The following is a 19,636-nucleotide window of genomic DNA, read 5'->3' on the forward strand; positions in this document are numbered from 1 at the left end:
AACCTCACTCTTAAAAATTGATAATTAAGCTACTCTTTTTCAACATCTTAGTTGCCATACTTTAGAATTAGATTTCATTCCAAGGATTTTATTCATTTTAAAGAGTACATAATTTGATGGTCTGAAATCATTTTCAAATCTGTATCTAGCTAAATTTGGATGCAAATCTTTTCGTGTATTTATTTTGTATTACAATTCTTTCTATTAATCTTCTTCCCAATAATCTTTCCATGAAATTCATCGTATTTCTGTTTATCCTAAGCATCCTAGATCCATCGACAATAATCGTACGTCAATACTCCGTTGCGAATCGATACTTGACGTAACCGAGGCAGAATTGTCCGCAACCGCGGTGGATGCAGCATCGCGAAACGGTTTGCGGTATTGTTCCTTGATTTCGCTTATTCGTTGAAAATCAGGTAGCGGAGTTCACGTCGGTTACGCTCGATCATGATAAATCACGTCTCTGCGATCGAATCGCAGCGGAATCATCGTGACCGCGATTATGCCGATACAACGTGGACATGTTTCGCGAGGCAGTACAAACCGCGAACTGTCACTGTAGAAGTTTCCACGCGTATGCAGTACCGAAATCAACTTAATCAATTATACTGTAGTTAACGAGACACTCATTGTCAGTAAAGCTGCAGGCGTGACGGAGAGAGAGAGAGAGAGGGATCGTTAATGGCTCACTGTAATGGCTTGCGAGCGCATTCACGCGTGCGAACCGGATAAGTCGTGCGTTATTACAATACATCGCGATGCGTTATTTGCATCGTGCGATGTGCATATCGATGAGTATATTAATGACGCGGTTTACACGCGTTTCCGCGACAGTAATTAATACCACGAGCGCGTTATAAAGATACAGCTGCCTCGTGCACGATTCATCGATCAGTCGAAGGTCTCTCGATTTCTCACGTGCGATTACCTAAGCGTAACGCATCACGTGTTTATTGTGTTTTATTGCGTTGTAAAAAGTATATCGATCTGTCGGTAATACGGGAATGTCATTTGGATCTTTAAAGATCTTGTTGCTCCTTTATTTTAATTTCTAATTCAAATAATTTTATACGAAGTATATTTAGAGAAAAAGGTACGAGCTTTGTTTTTAGCAGAAAAGAACAGTTTTGTAACTATTGTTACAAGATTTTTTAATATGATTGGTTTATACATTTAGATGGCATTAGTGAGAGGAACTAAAGGCAAGATCAATTATGTTAAAGAATTTTACAACAGTTGTAAAGTTGTTTCTTCTGCCAAATGTAATGGTGGTAACTGTAAAGTAAGATAATAATTGTCAGTGTTGAAACACATCTAGATATAGATATAAGTATCTAAATTGAGATCTTTCTATATTAGGTAGTACTAGGTATGATTTACAATTTCCGCTCAAGTATTAAAGTGCCTAAATACTTACAAAGACATAGAGAATGGATTGCGCGATCTGTGTGTCAAAGTAGATAAAAGTAAGAGAGAGGGACCGTGGAAGATGGCCATTCTATCTCTTTTCATTTAACAGTGTAATGGGAGAGAGAATGAGAGGGAGATTGAGAGAATGAAAGGGAGATTGGCCATTCTTTCATTCTCTCTCTCTCTCTCTCTCTCTCTCTCTCACACACACACACACACACACACACACACACACACACACACACACACACACACACACACACACACGCACGCACGCACGCACGCACGCACGCACGTACACACACACACACACACACACACACACACACACACACACACACACACACACACATTCATTATTGTCGATCACATTTGAATACTATTAGGTGTTGGAATTAATTCGTAGCGTTTTTTAATGAAAGAATGTTATTTATTTCACATGAGCATTAAAAAATACATTAATGAAAGTACTTCCCCATCACTTGTAAAACGCTACGAATTAATTCCAACACCTAATAACTATAAAATAATTTATTCAACTATATATACATATATTTTATTCAACTAAGTACACTGTATATTAATTCTAGATATAAAAAAATTGTGTAGCTACTATTATAGTTTTTTCACAATATATAGCGTCGCGTTTATCTTCAATATTACACCGGGAAACATTGTTTTTTTTTATTACAAAAAGTTTACTATTATATTAGCGAAAGATGTGATTAATCACACGTGCAACGATCTTTCTTTCGCTTCTCTGTAGATGATTTTATCGCGGAGTTCCATTGCAGTCGCGCTCCTTTTCGCGGGAAATCGATTTCCTCCTCGATTGCATTATGTCACGATCTTCGCGAGTTTCGATCGCAGAATTGAGACGGCTCTTTCTTTCTCCGTTTATTCTTTTATGGTAATAAAACGCCGCGTTAGAAAACGAAGCCTCTAATTACATCGTGATTTCTTCGATTTAGCAAGTCGGTTTGGCGAACTTCTAATCTTCCGCGCTCCTCAAATATCTCGTGTCGCGTAACGATTTTCAAATTTAAATGCAATCTAAAATAATTTACGTTTTAGAAAGCGGAAATCTCTACTATGTTGATAGTCTTCTTATTTTGCAATCTAATTATTTCTATTTGCTTTAGAAGGGTAAATTATTTTATTATTATTTTATTTCTTTATTATATTAATTTAATATTGAAAGATGAACATTAACTCTACTTATTTTGAGTATCAAAAGAATTATTGTTCAGTGTTTTTAGCATTTAAAATAATTAACTAATTCTATCTTTAAATAATTGACTAGTATTGGATAGCTGCATATAAAGATGTTTAATCGATAATTTTGCTTCTCTTCGTTTTACCTATAAAAATTATATTCTTCATTTTACTCACAATCAGAGATTTTCCCCGCGAGCTTCCTTTTTTCTTCACAAATCCAGCGTATAAATTGGCCTTTCTTATTTTAATATATGGCTGTAATTGGGAAAGCACATCTCGATGGGCGAGAAGAAATTACGAGCGTATACCGATCGATCAGCATTGGAGTAATATATGAAGATATATAGTAGAGAGAGAACAGAGAGATGGAAAGAGAAATGCTTGTACAATCCTCTCATTTCAACGCTGTAAACAACAGCATTGCGCGGATAGGAGAGAATGTAACGGTCCCTCGGGATTGAGCAATCGTTTCCGTCAAGCCCATTCCTGTTCGTTTATGGTATATCTTGTATTATGCCGATGGGAACGGCAAATCCTTGGAGTTATGGCCGTTACAAAACTTCCGCCCGGACAATTTCGACGGGCGTGTCGCTCAATTGGATTAAACGTCACGCTTGTTTTTATACAACGCATCCCGAATAGGAATGGATAAAACGTTGCACACGTTTTATCCATTCGTCGATGCGCCAATTTATCTCACCGCCTTCGGCGATTTTCGCGGGATTTGCATTGCAGCGTCTCATCTTCGGAACCTTCCGTTCGATCCTTTTTTTTCGACCATATATCTATACATATAGATTGCTAGCACTCACTATTTTTCCCATAGGATGTAACTGAAAAGATAAATCAAATATTCTAGAATCCTATCTAAGAATGTATTCTATCTAAGGATGTATTCCTATTGACAAAATGTTGAAAAAAAAATTCATATAAACATGGGTCTAAAACGCTTTGAAATGGAAAATATTTTGTTTAACACTATCAAACAATTAATGGAACAAGTAATTACTATTTAAGCATTTTTGAACATTAGATATTAGAAACGTTCAATTTTAAAACTATTAAAGGTGTTTTCTAGTATTTTTTTTCTTTAATTGGTACACTGAGGAAGAAAAGTTGTTAACTTGACTAAATGCGTTTAGTTTGTAATAATTATTTAGTTAAAATATTTATATATTTAGATTAACAAAATCTTGTAATTTTTAAAACTTGTTATTTGTTTGAATTAACAAATATTTGCTTGACAGTGATCGCTGTATATTTAGTTGACTCAACTAATATTTTTTTGAAACAGCAATTTTTTTCTCAGTGTAATAACGATATTTTGTGTGTGTGTGTGTGTGTGTGTGTGTGTGTGTGTGTGTGTGTGTGTGTCAGACTATTTGAAGGAAACATGTCAAAATGTTAATTGTTCCATTAATTATTATTTGTTATTGTTAATAAAGTTCCTCTTATCTCAAAAACTAAGTGTTTATAAATCCATTTATATGAAATTTTTGTAATGTTTGATCGATATGGAAACACGTTTTTAGAATATTTGACACTTAGCTTCATTTACATTTTATATACAATGTTTTGAATTGAAATGAAAATGTCGGCATTTATCCAAAATATGGAAACAAGGATGAAGCTAAATTTGATTTCAATTTGACAATTAAGTTATATAAATTCAAATCATCTTTACGATGCATCATTTTATAATGCATATTTTTGATATGATTTTTAAGTACCTTTAAATAAAGAATTAATAATACACACTTTTATGTATATTATTAATTCTTTATTTATATATTTATGTAATAGAACTGCAACATCAGCATATCAAACATGAAGTTGATATTATAGTAGTGCATATATGGTCGAAGATTCGATCCACTTCGAAACTCCGAAATACAACTCCCATTTCGCGTTTTGTAACATACGTATTTTAAACATCGTGTTTATATTTTAATAAATGCTATTTGTTTATTGTGAGATCCGATATTTTTCACTCGTGATGGGTAACTTGTTTTTCGTCTTTTTTTTTTATTTCATTTCTTTTTTACTTTTCGGCCGTTTTCTATTTGCAGCACTTTGACGTCGTGCCGTGTCGACGGGCATCGAAACACGGAGGCGATCTGTTCTCTAATAACGCGCCCGTTGGACACGTCCGTCAGATGCACATGTCGACCATTCCCTGTAACAGGATGCCTTGTACCATCGCCGCGGCGCTAATTCATTCGTGTGTATTAGAGCACATGAATAGAGATGATCATTTGATGAGACGCACACGCGCGCGAGATGATATCTGCATTATTCCACGATAATGGGCGGTAACGAAAGATCGGTCGGATTCCGTGCCGGAAAGAATACGATTTTCAGCACACGTCACTCCAACGCGTTGTAATGGTTCTGCTACGTTCAGCAGAAAAACAGCTTTGCAACCGAGTTTACAGTTGTTGTAAAATTCTTTAAAAGGATATTAGTGTGACGGCAAAACTTCGACAGAGTCGCTGTTTTACCGATTAATGCCCTTTCCTTGGATCGATAGTGATTAACTTTAATCTCAATTTAGTTTATCTTTTTCTAGTTCTTAGAAAAAGCTGAAGAGTTAATTGAAATGAGATTAAAATTAAATACATTGGTAGAAAATTAATTACATTGGTTGACACGAGCATAAATATGACATACAAATATATGATTTACGAGACACATTATTATATACTAGAAAGAAAAATGTCGACGAATTGCGGAGTAAATATAATTTACATTTTCTTCGATATTTATTAGTTATGAAAAAATTCGAGTGTGGTGACGAAATATATATTTCTGTGAAATATATCTCATTAATTGTAAAAAAATAAAATATGTAGCTTCTTTGCTAGGAATAAAATTTTATTTCGCTGTATTTAAATAAAAATTCATTTCAGTGAAATAAATATATTTCTCACAAACAAATTTTTAAGTATCTTTTTCTCAGTATTACAGCACGCACACGTATACACAGTTTGTTGCACATTAAAATATATTTTAAGTTTCTAAATTCAAATAATTTATGTATATTTATTTTTTTATTTTACATCTGGTTCTGTCTTTATTTCGATTATAAAACCTATATAATATTTCCATGAAGTAAATGTTTTAATTAATCGATCGACGGTATTGATTGTCCATATTCAAGTCAAAAAAATCTGTAATTTATTTTTTCCTGCTTTGCAAAATACCAGCGTCAGATATATTAGCATATATATTAATATATGTTAATCGTAAAAAGAAATTTTAATTCTGTGAAATTAACATGAAATGGTATTTTTGTTGATAAATCAGTTGATGCTAACATCCCTTTAACGCGGTTATAATTAGTTTCTCAAATGGATTTAAATGTATAAATCAATCATACTAAAGAATTTAACAACAATTGCAAAGCTACTTTTTCTGGGAAGAATGCAGACGATTTACATGCGATGCACAAAAGAGCGACTTTTGTTTGACGCAAGAAATTGGCTCAGATACGTGGAAGTCGGACAATGATTCGACACGATTTCCTCGCGTTTTGTCATCAGAAATTTTGCTTTGTATCTTTTGTGCTGAGCGCGTATTTTTGCCCTTTTGCATCTCGCTCTGTCGGGGGAAATTTTCCGTTTGAAGTGGAGACTGCAATTTTTATCGTGACGTTAGCTCGTGTTCCAACGGACTCGCTTCCATCTCGTTTCGTGGCTTTCAACGCGATTGAAATGACGTTATGGAAAAGCAGGAGGCGAAATGTAGTAATAAAATTCAGAAAATATATGACGGAATAGGTATTATATTTAAAAATTAAAAATTCTTTAGATGCATAGAAATGTAGAATGTTTACTAATTTCCTCGGATAAAAAAAAAATTTTCCTCGTGCTCGTTACAAAATTAGTTCTCGCAGTGTCACGCCACGCGTAATTACTTAATGTTGTAATAGAGGACGTGTTATAATACCGCGGTCTGCGGCAACTTCTTGAAGAACACTACTCCAGATGAAAACTGGAGGCGGGGACATAGTTATTCTAATCAATGCCGCATGACGAAGGCGTGTGTTATCGCGTGTCGCAACTATAGAGAACGATTAAGGCACGCGCGTGTAAAACGGAGCGAAAGGCCCACGTGCGATTCGCTGGTTTATTTTCTCGCTTGGAGAGCATCCGTTCATTGTTCGTAGCGATGCTGCTTCTACGTCGCGCCGGGGGTTCCCCGGGAAAGGGACTGCTTTGTGTGTTTACACAGGCGCATCATCGGCCGTTTGAGAACGCAGCGGCGATCGTGGAATCGGGTGTATTTGAAACGTGGTTTCGCAGGTAACAAAGCTCTCGGAACCTGCACGTGAAAGCGGAATACATTGAAAGCGCTCACGTATATTGAAATGTAGCTTCTAATCTAATTGCTTGTCGCAACACCGCACTCTAAATTTTTGGGAGTGAAATTTTACTCCAAGAAAAGTGATAGTTGCGCCAGTCCAGCAAGAATTGAACTTCACTTTGTTCCTTCAGGAGTGAATTTCTTAACCAAACCTAAAAAGTCGACTTTAACGATTAATATTTCGCTTTGCGAGACAGAGTGACGTTTTTTTCTGCCATATTCATTCGTTTTGTGCAAAAGCACGATGAAAGAGCCTAATAATTTTCAGATTAGATGTAGAGGGAAGCTAAACCTAACATTTATCAGAGTGAAATTATTCACTCTCCACATAGATTGATAATTGACTCCCATTTGGAATGATTCTTAACTCTCTAAGAGTGAAAATTTCACTCCTATCGGACTGGCGCAACTATCACTTTTTGGGAGTGAAATTTTATTTCCAAAAATTTAAAGTGTGGAGGTTTCTTATCGTAAATTGAATAAACGTTGTACTTTGTGCAATTGAGAAAATCAATTTGTAGAACTTTTTCATCAATATGATTTTCCCGAACAAAAAAGAAGAGAAATGATGCGCAATCATAGATACAATGTAGAGTCCGATCGAAACTGAATCGAAACACTCGGCTACATGTCAATTTCAACCGAAACCGAAACCAAAATTAAAAATTAAGGAATCCTATAAAGGTCATATATATATAGACATGCCCATGTATCATATACTTTTTTTTCATAAATATCATAATTTATTTTATAAATTTATTTATTTTCATAAATATCATAAAATTGAAACATAATTTTTCAACTGAAATAGAAAATCGAAATTTCGTGTCAATTTTGATCAAAGAGTATAAGTTTTTCTTCTTCATAAGATCATAATTTAATTATTGAAACAATAATTACATATTAAAATGAATATTTATGAAGAAGAGCTATATGGTTTCAGTCAAAACTGACACATAATCAGTGTTCGTTTTCAATTTCGGTAAAAATTTCGATCGGGCTCTAATACGGTGGTATTTCCCTTGTAAAAAATGTGTAGTGACATTTTATTAAAGATTCAATTCTTAAGGTTAAAGATTTAACCCTGCATTACTCGCGTGAAGTATCCAGGTCATCCCAGCCTTATAAATTCATTAAACGTGTTATACGTATATTATAACACTATTATACTTCATTATATTTAACGCAAATTATTTTGCAATTAAAAAAAGTTTTTGCATTTATTTTCTTATCTGAAGGACGTACAGAATATTATTGATCTTTATTTAATTGTGAATAATTAAAAAGAATAATTGAGGTATATAATGTTGAGATGAAAGAAACATCTCACGCGAGGGACAGAATGGAAGAATTGCGAACACGAAGTAAACGCGAACAATACTATTATAATATATTAGAGTAAATAACCTTTCATTTCTCGCATCCAGTGATAATCCGATATACATATAGTATTGTATTGTAGTAATCATAGAACGCATACGCCATTTAAGATAAAGACCATTATGTGTTTTCGATGATTTTGATGTAAGAAAATTGCGAATATTCAAAGAAAAAGTTACATAAAGCTGACAATTATTTATCAATTACAAATGTCTTTATTTAAAGCATATTAATTTTAACTACAATAATTGACATTTATATATTATTAATATAAATTGTAAATTGTAAATAAACAATTGTTTCGGCGCATTGTCTCGTGATGGCGAATATAATTTCGAACGGCAATAAGATTCTGTTTTTTGTTTAAAATTATAGTTTGTATTTATATTGATAATAAATTAGTATTAATTATTATAGTTTATCAAGCAACTGAAATGTTTTTTGAATAAAGATTTATTAATTAATAAATATCGTCAGATCTTTATTTAACTTTTCCCTTAGATGTTTGCAGTTCTTCCACTCTCCCCTAATTATTAGTTAAAAGCAACTACACGGGTAATATGTGGAATTAAAAAGTTTATTTTTGGAAAATTGTATATTTAATACGTATTGTTACGATGAATGCTCTTGCATACGCTTAAATATTTTAATGACACTGGGCGCCACTCTGGTTTCAGCTGACAAAATTCGAGCGAGAGGATATTAAATTAATGATATTTTTATATTCCAACGCGCTGAAAAGCGCGTGTATTTTCACGTGCGCGCGAGCAGGACATTGAATAATTTAATCAGGACGGATTTTATTGCCGCGCCGCGCGCCACAGATTTTACGCGGTGATAAAAATGTACGTCACGTAACGTCACGAAAATCGTAACAACGTGTGATACCGTAAACGTGAGGCTTAAGAAGTATTTAAATGCCTTTAAGTCGAACGCGACGCTTCGACGATTTAATCGCTTAATTTATTTCGTGCCGAGAGATCGTCGTTCTTTTAACTCGCGTTACGTCATTAAAGTACATCGTAATTTGCGACGAAATCCATTTTTGTGATTCGTCTCGGTTTGCGTTGTCGAAAGACCCGCTCTTGCCGTCTCATACACGGAGCTTGACTCGCGTTTGGTTTTTTTCTATCGAGAAAAAAATAGTAATTCACCTCCTACGAAACCGCGCTGTTCAGATAAGCACTTTCTAATGCACGCACTGAAAGTTTTGCTCTTACACAAGCGATAAGCAAGCCAGCGACTAGTTTAAACGTTCCCGTTAATGGTGTGTATGTTTGTGTGTATGATGTGTGAAAGCCTATTGCAATCCCGTGTCCTTTTTAAGCGCGTTATATTTGTATACACAAGATACAAGTCTTGTTATACGTCATAATTATGCGCGATAAATGAGATTACGATATCTCCGTGATTTCAGATAAACTGATGCGAGTTTAAAGGTGCTAACGCGAATATACGTATTTTGTAAATTTCATTAACTCTTTAATTAATTTATAAATTTGTGTATCTCTCTATTCATCTATGTATTCATGCCAACGCAAAAAAGCCAGCGCGTAACGGCAGTTTTAAGCGTCGCATGGTTTATTGATATTACACAAGTACAATCAACGTTTTAGCCGTGCGAGTTCCATCGCGCAAATAAAGAGAGAAAAGTAGAAAAAAAAATAGATGGAAAAATGATACGGTTTAGCATTGTCACTGGAATATTTGTGCGCTGCGCAGTGTGTCGTTAGATGCCATAACGGTCCAGCCGCAGCACAATTTTGCACGTCTCCTCTTACCTCTCTTTCAATTTTTCGTATGCATCGTATGCTGATTATCGTATGTCGTTTCTCGCTGTTGACGAATAACCCGTGATTTGCCGTTCCCGTCACATAGATACATAACAACTCCATGTAACATAGATGGAGGGAGAGAGAGAGAGAGAGAGAGAGAAAGCAATTTTCCTTAACTCTTTTGCTCCAAACAGAATAGAAAGCAAACACGAGGTGACAATTCTAGGAGGACTAAATGAATTCTCCGTTAAGTTCTACGGTCCACGAGGCAGTAAGTACCATCCTGTTTTCATGTTAAATATAAACAAGAAATGTGTGCAACATGGAACTAAAATTCTTTTATTTTAATAAAACTAAATTTTTTTGGATGACACTTTATTTATTCAAAAGTTCAAATAATCATTTCAATGTTATTTTATATTCCATTTTGTACCGCATAGTGATATTATGTTTGCGATAAGTTTATGTTTAATTATCTTAATAAGTTTACGTCTACTTTCATTTATCAGTTATAATCTCTCTTGTAATTATATGATAATTTAACTGGTCATGCAAAGTAAAGATTGAATTAAAAATTCAATTTGCTAATATTCGATTAACCGACAGCTAATTTCCCGCATATGTTTCGAAACAGCAATGTCCATTTCCAATATAAATTAAATTTTATCTTTAATCTCAGTTTAACTTATCCTTTATCTTTTTCTAATTCTAGTTTCTAAGTTTTTGAGAATTAGATAAAGAGATAAGGAGTAAGTTAAATCGAAATTAAAGTTAAATCTGTATTGATAAAAACGAGAATAGACAAAAAGTTGGGTCCGATTCGACAACGACAAGTTTAACGTGATTATAATAATTTTTATCACTGCAATTTTATGTGACATTGAAGTAACGTTATTATGCATTACTCGATGGGCGTCCTTCGACTTATGTCACGCTCAATTTCATAGTTTCTTGCGTATCACCTTGGACTATTATTATTATTATTATTATTATTATCATACCGGAATTAAGGTGTATAAAAGTTAATTGTAAAGTATAAGTTATATGATCAAAATGATTATCTTTACGTCATAAATAAATTGATAAATTTTATGACAAAATATAATTTATTCAATTCTCTCCGCATGCCTTGCTTGTTAAACAACTTGTAATTTATCACGAGAAGCTTGAAAGTTTCATTATTCGTCAGTGTAAGATGGAACGAAATTAAAATACGTGAGTGGCGAGCGTCCAATACATTTTTACCTCTGCCAAGGTCCGTGCGCATCTCTCAGAACCGGAAACACTTGCGCAACCGTTTCGTACTTGCGATTTTCTCGGTTTGCCGGACATGCGTGCAAAGCGTGTTATCGATTGGCACAGCCAACTCCGGGCGCGAAAGAAAGTTCCTTGACTCTCCGCTGACGAAAGAGATGTATTCAACTGTCCCTAAGAAACGCTTTCAAGCCGATCGTAACGAAGATACAGCTCGTTAATGACGTGTCTATCCGGATAAATACGCGCAAGTTGCAGACCTGTTTCACAGATAGGACTCATAGAAGATTATCTCGCAGAAGTTTCGAGTGTGTTTGAAATTCGGTCGAATGTGTATTCAAATGTAGCTTAGAAACAATCTATTAAACCGATTTCTTACATTGAAAGAAATTGCTTGTGACTATATTGCATGGTAAAATAATTATTATAAATATTAAGAGCTCCATTTTTATAATTATTACTGCTATAATATTAGTATTCCAATAGACAAATTATGAAAACATATAATGGCGTCTTGACTTGATAATTTTGCAATAATTATGCTAAGATTTTTCGCCATATAACGCAACTATTTTGTCGGAATAAAATTTCTAAACGATATTCGTCAAAAATTAGACAATTTGAAGAAACAAATAAGAATTCGTTATCCGATTATTTTCAAATGCTCGACGAATATTTTCGAAAGATCGATATTTATATGCGTCTCCACAATTTGACTTAAAAATTTTAATTTAGACATGCTAAATGTGTAATATTTTATGTTACAATATTTTACATTATAATTTACGAAATATTAAAATATTAAATAGTTAACATATTTTTCTGAATTATTGGACACTTTCTTTCCAAATTATAAATTATAATTAAATTATAGTAATTGCAATCATTTTTTCCTTTGAGTATATTTTTCTGTTTTAATCATGACCGAGATATAGCCATCATAAAATGGAATGATTAAGCTTATAATTAGGCGAAATAGGAATGTGTTGTTTGAGAATGACTTGTGCTTTCGTATTGTTGAACGAAACAGATTTACGGAGCCGTCAATTCACTTTGGCAGGTCGAATGAAATTCTATAACCGCTTAATGAGTTTCGCTTTTCTGCGCGATGTAGTGGAGGAAAGCGAGTCGTCTGAGGAACGAAAGTTTCTTGAATCGCCGAATCGCGATTGCACCGGTAAACGAGTTGAAATCGCGCAACTACTACCTTCATTCGTAACGCTTTAAATTAAATCGCGTTTCAGATAGATCCTTTGAAACGGCGTAGCTGCATCCGCGAGTATAACTTCATTTGCTTTAAGACCAAACCACGGGACTTACTCTGACGAGGTAGGCTATACTTGCGGGTGGAACATTCCGCATGGTAATCTTCGTCTGGATTACTCGAGCAAATTGTAGAAACGTGATATTCAACACGCTCAGATTCGATGCCATTTGTGTTACGTATTCCGAAAGTTCGTAGAATATCCGCGAAATAAGAAAAATTATAATGGCATCATGCTTACAATTAAAATACTAATATCATTAATATAATCTAATTTCTATACTATTAACGTTCGTTAAATTAAATATGTTAAATAGCAAACGAGTTTCTTAACGTCTATCTAAATAAAAAGATTTTTTTGTGAGGAAAAGAAAAAGTCTAGATCTCTTATTTTCTATATTAGCAAAAAATTGTTATTAAATTTGCATGTGGATAAATAAAAAAACATGCTTTGTAATATTTATGCAGAAGGATTCGTTAGAACGGAAAGAAAAGGAATTTGTAGATTGTTTTCTAGCACTAGTAAAAATAATAAAATTTACTATTTTTATATGTAGATAAATACATCACTATAATTTTTGTACTATTAAAATTTGTTCTTAAATTTGCAAATAAATTGATTGACAAATAAAAAACGTGTCTTTTAACGTGTCTTTCATCAAGCATTGCTACCTTCGTGAGAGAAAGAAAGGACTGAAAGAGAACTAAACAATGATAAAATCCGCTCTCACGATTTGCATTCACTATTGATCGACGTCTACAAATTGTAAGGCTTGTAATTGATTAAAAGAAGCTTACGTGGCAATTCACTCGGATCGGCCATTCTGGTGTTAATACCATGCTGATAATACCAACTATCCGATTATTTTGTCTCTCTGTGATCGATCGCAACGCGCAATTGCATAACGCGCATCAGCTATATCTTTTTTTTTCTCTTTAACCACTTGCATACGGCTTCATTTGTCCAGCTCGCCATCGCCGACGAGTTAGCATCATTGAACTACCCCGGAACGATGTAAATCAGATCGTGTTTCAAATAACCTCGGCGAACCTCGGCGAACGTTGCAACACTGCGTATGTGAATTCGTTTACATGCGTTACTTTCCAGTCGCATAATAAATAAAGAGCGCTGCTTCCATGGAAATTATATTTAATACCATTAGTCATATGAAATTACTTTTAATTGCAAGAAAATAAAAAAGTAAAAATAGAATTTGTATCATCAAAAAGCCTTCAAAAAAAATTAACTGGACGTTGCATTATAAAAGTTTCAGAAATGTCGAATTACGATATTGAACAATTATTTTGTACTTGCGTGAGAAATAAAAAGAATAATCGTTCTCGGATTATGCTTGTTTTAGTTAATTCAAGTTTTGTAAGAAAAAGAGAGAGTACGGAATATTTAAAAAAGAACAAAAATTCTCTTCTTTTTATTACAAGGAACGTTTATGTAAGGAGAGTTTATGTTAGCTTGTGCTAATGAAAAAACTTTTTTTAACTATTCTCATACCACTTTAAAACGGATTGTGCTGCAGCTAATTATTTTCAACTATTAGTGTGCTTACTCCAACTCTTAATAATGTTTTAGCTTTAACTGCATGAGCATCGCTCTATATTTTAGCTAAACGTAGTCTGTAAGTTATACGTGAATAAATCATAAATAATAGAATCCTAGTCAGGATTCAGATTTAATATGTATGTGTAGTGAGCTAATATGATTGATGTAATAATGATCAATTCGTTCGTTTAATTACTCTGAATCAATATAGAACATTCTCTGAATTTATGTGAGAGCGTATACGATATTAGTTACTTTATTAAAATACAGACTAACGTTTATCCTCATTTCATATCGAATATATCGATAACTTAAATGCGATTAAAGGGAATTTTGTAATATAATTATCTTGTTCGATATATGTTAATTATATACGATGTGATCTGTTATATTTGTTTGAAGTACACATGCATATTTTATATATTTGATATAACTTGCAGAGCGGTACTTTCATATTACATAACACACCACATTTATTCGCACAAGTCAATGAGCATGAGTTCTCTACGACTTCATTAATTGCTAGCGAGATAGTTATCAAGTTCCGATTGTGTCGCTTCAGTGGACTATGGCGCTCGAACACGAATTAAATTCCAATTATATATCGGATATTCGCTCGCACGAGCGTTGAAAATGGATTCGGTAAACGTGCGAGCCATGGTTAAGGATGTCGATGGCGAACAAAGGCTTTCGGCAGGAATCTCTTGATCGCGTCCAAGTGCAGCGCAAGCTGCAAGCGATTCATTAAGAGCCGTATTAGTTTACGGGCATATTTTCTCGCTGAACAATTAGGACTTAGCAAGTGTAGTCAGAGAATATTGCAGTTGGTTGAGGGGGTCTATATTTTATCGATGGAACAACGATACATCGTCCGGAAAATATTAATTTTTATACAAATACAATAATGTTTAATTTCGAATTTTTACATATACATTCAGAGAAAAGGATATAGATGACGGCAACTGTAAAGATGACAACATAATGTAACTATACAAGTTTTATATGTAGAATTAATGTACATGATTGATTAAACTACTTTATCATTATTACAACTCTATAAAATAGTGTATTTAATTATATATACATTAATTCTATATATAAATTTGTTGCCGCCTTTATAAATTGTCATCATTATGATCAGTATTTATAGTCGACTCTTATATATTTCAAACATATTTAAGTACAGTCTTGAGATGTAATAAACTAATCACAGAGCCGCATTAACATCTTAAGATATTACTTAAGACGATTTTGAAATAAGAAAGAACGAACTATGAATAGGTCTACGTTTTTTTTCTGAATATAGGATAAAAATGGATGGACTCTCTTTCTCTGTATCTTTTATCGCTCGCAATCTGTTAAATTTCAATGTTATTTCAGGATGTAATCTGTTAACGATGGAAATAAATTTTGTTATATATCGATGCAAAACAAGTGGATAATATTATTTTCATGAATGAATGGAAGATTGAAGGCAATTGCAAAAAATCATATCGATTGACATTATTAGTCACAGATAACAATGTTAGTTTTTTCACATCTTTTTAATATATCTGCGCAATGATACTCATTAAGAGTTACAGAATCTCAGTGTGGGTCGCGAGATAAAAATATAATTTCGCATACAACGCGTCATGTTCATGGACAAGGCAATAAAAGTGCAAATTCATCTTAACATGTGTAATCTGCTTCGAACGATGTAACTATGTAACATGTCGCAGGATTGCCAATTACACGGATTAGACCGCTATCGGTGTTACAAATTACTTTAATAGACCACGGACGATATCTAGTTATCTAAATATATGCTGATTGAGTTGTGACGTGTATACCTGTAATAGCATGTATTTGTACGCATTCCTTAAATAATGCGCGCTTTAAATGTGTCGGATGAATAGTCTTATTTGTCTGACTATGTTTTATTGACTTTACATATTTAGCTTAGAGAAGATATTTGTCTTACTTATATCATATCAACATGAAGAGTTGCATAACGCGCATAGTCGCCACTTCTTTAGCGAGATTATTTACAGCAGAACAATCCAACGAGCTCAAAAAATACAAAGAAAGGTGAGATGCATTATGTTTATCGAGCGGATGGTCGAATCATCGTTTTGCTGTTGATATCGTGCTCGGTCGTTTTCCGCTTTAGTTTTAATTACGCTTTAGAATTGCATAATGCGCTCACCTTGACTTCGTGTTAATGTATCGGAACCCTTGAACGGTTGCCTTCATTTAAAATGTGCTTTTACATTGAAGGCGTGCATGCTTGCAAAAATTTCTGCGATTTTGCTCGATTGTTCTAAAGCTTCGATATTAAAAAGAAGATCATTTATATTACATTCATATTCTCATTTATATTACATTAATGTGATTAACATGATTGCTTGATCATAAACCCCAAACGGTTCATATAGCTTTGTATAATCTATAAATACTATTGCTAACATTAATGTTATTTATAGCGAGTTTCTACAACTTTTACGAGAAATATTAATGTGTGACAACACTAAGAGAAAAAAATTATTGCAATTAGTATAATTGAACTATAATTTATAGTTATTTTTTGGGACAGTTATATATTTATAATTGTTTTAACTATGCAAATAATCAATTGCATTATTATTAATAATAATGTCACTGCTTGAAAATCTTGAGTTTTTTCTTAACGATTTTTTAATTATTATTACTATACAAATAATAAATAAATTTAGGAAAATGGCATTTATTATAAATACGATTGAATTTATTGAATAAAAATTTTTAGTTTATTTACTATCTTGATATTTTACTATAATATAATTAATATTTTAAATTATCAATTTATAGTACACACAATTTATAGTACACTTTTTTCTTGTCTGAAAGAAACTTTTATATATATATGTATATAATTATTTATCACTAACATTACAGCAGTAATAACCATAAAAATGGAACTCCTAACCATAATTATTTTACTATGCAATTACAGTTACAAATATCTTCTCAATACAGCTATGTAACTACACATTATTTTTGAAAAGCAACTATATATTTTTTTTTACACCGTTCGATTTATCTTATTATTCTGTGCATAAAGGTATTAAGATATATTTATAGAAAAATGAATAGCTTACGAGATACTTTATATTATATATCAAATGTGCCAGAATAAAGCATAATGTAAACTATTAATTTTTCGATATTTCTAATATTTTTGTCTGCAGTATAATTAGAGAGAGGAATCATATGTTAAAAAATCATATCATTTCATTTAAAAAAGTGAAAGTGGTCTTCATATGATTTTTAAAAAATCGATTAAAAAAATTGATGTTATTTGTTTTCTTTGAAATCATACTTTAATCTGAATATATTTTTTTGATTCGACATACACATGCAGGGATAGTAGCTTGTAACACTTTAAATACCCCGCCCTGTATAGTCACAATAAAAAGAAATATATTTATTATCTTTCCTGAATTAAAATGACTTAAAGGCGAGTACGACATGACATCTTTTGCGTAACGTCACGTTAATAATTATATATCATTGATTTACTGCATAAAGAGGAAAGCGGTGATACGAAATTTACTTGATAAAGTCTTTTAATGGCCATCATCGGTAATCGGTATTTATATCGAAGTGGAACATCGACCGAGCATGCAGCGATGGCGGAACACAAGCGCGTAGAATCAATATCTGTCGGAACACAAACCGTCTAAAAATTTCTGAGTTAGCGACTGAAACGAAAATATAACGCAAAATAGCGGATTCGTTCGTGATACTTATTTTACAATTGCATAAGCGTAATTGTAAGTAGTTGTAGTTGTAAGAATTCGCCAATCACAGCTGAATATGAAGCTCATTCCATAATTGCGTGAGCGTAGTTGTAAGTGGTTGTAGTTGTAAGAATTGACCAATCACAGTCGAATATTTTTTTATCTATCGTCTGTGATTAGTCAATTCTTACAACTACAACTATTTACAACTACGCTTACGCAATTATAAAATAGACATGAGAACAATATTCGACTGTGATTGATTTATTCTTACAACCACAACCACTTACAACTTACATACAACTACTCTTACAATAGAATGGGCTTAATGATTAGATATATTCACGATCGTGTTTCTGTTCATATCGACGCGCTGCTTCGAATTGAATTGAAACGAAATCACGCGACTTGTATAATTTTTCACAAAAAAAGGAGGGAGGGGGGGGGGGAGAATTAATTCTCTTCCAATGTCATTTGGAAAGAGCTGATGAAAGATAGTCGAGTTAGACCAGATAAGATTAATTTATTTCCTGTTGGCGCGCACAAAGAAAAAGAGCCAACTATGAAGCATTTTTTTTCATCTCCCTCGTTCATCGATAGCTTGTAGTATCCTGTAATATTTACGTCGTATGCACATTGCGCGTGCAAGCGGATGCATGGAAAGCCTGCCACATAATGAGAAGCACGGGCGCGGTTGTTTGCTGTTTGATTAACCAGTTCCTGTTGCATTTTGTCCATTTACTGTAGTCCGATACGGCGTTCGTTGTGATTTCGTAAGATGCAGTTACGTAACGTATTCAGTTGGTAGAAAAGTTAAAGAAAAAAGAAATGATACCGAGTTTTCGCTGGAGATCATATTTTGTCAAGTGCTAGTGATAATGGACAGTGTATTAGATATTGAACAACTTAAGTACGTTTAGACTTCAGCTAGGCGAGCGACGTAATTACTAGACCAGCGAAAGCATGCGTATAAAATTGCATCACGAATCTGGAGTACACGGAAAACAATGTTGTATCAACAGCATTAGATCTAGCGATCTAATTGAAAATGATATTTATTTTATTTGAACTGAAAATTGTAAAATTTGTAATATCATACGAAAATATTATTAGACAGCAAGACCCGCTTTTATCGGCCTTCTCCACTCTGTGTTGAAAAATAATCTTGTTAAACGATAATATTAATGAAAAAGCGTTATGCTCTTGTTTTGATAAAATGTTATTTGTTCATTACTAATTTATTTGTAATAAATTTATTTGTTCATTACTATTAACAATGATAATTTTTAACATAAATGAGTACAAAGGACCGATAAAAGTGGGTCTTGGTGTGTCCAATAGTATTTCTGTATAAATTTTACAATTTCCGTTCAAACCAAATAAATATTATTTTCAATTTCTGAGTTACAGAGTGACTGAAACGCACACTAATGCTGTTGATACAACATCATTTCTTTTATGTACCGTTCGCTAACAGAAATGATGTATTTCTGCCTTTTTGTCGAGAGAAAATGTCGTCAGCTTCAATTTTATTGAAGAGTATCCGCGGATACAAGTTCGCTCGAATCGCGAGAGATCCGGAATACACGACAATACGGAGATCTCTCTCGTGACGCTTTTACCGAGATATTTCCGCCGAAAGTTCCGT

At 33.2% G+C, this 19,636-nt stretch overlaps 1 protein-coding gene across 4 annotated transcripts in view; it reads left to right on the forward strand.

Moving 5' to 3' along the window:
- UbcE2H (ubiquitin conjugating enzyme E2H) overlaps positions 1-19,636 on the forward strand; it is a 53,356-nt gene that overhangs the window by 14,693 nt on the left and 19,027 nt on the right. For all 4 annotated transcript variants that reach the window (XM_011051242.2, XM_011051240.2, XM_011051244.2 and 1 more), the window contains exon 3: positions 10,346-10,422. In XM_011051242.2, the coding sequence (XP_011049544.1) occupies positions 10,346-10,422 (77 nt within the window). The remainder of the gene's footprint in view (positions 1-10,345; positions 10,423-19,636) is intronic.

Source organism: Acromyrmex echinatior, chromosome 6 (genome assembly GCF_024713525.1).
Source record: "Acromyrmex echinatior isolate Ae372 chromosome 6, ASM2471352v2, whole genome shotgun sequence".
Taxonomy (NCBI): domain Eukaryota; kingdom Metazoa; phylum Arthropoda; class Insecta; order Hymenoptera; family Formicidae; genus Acromyrmex; species Acromyrmex echinatior.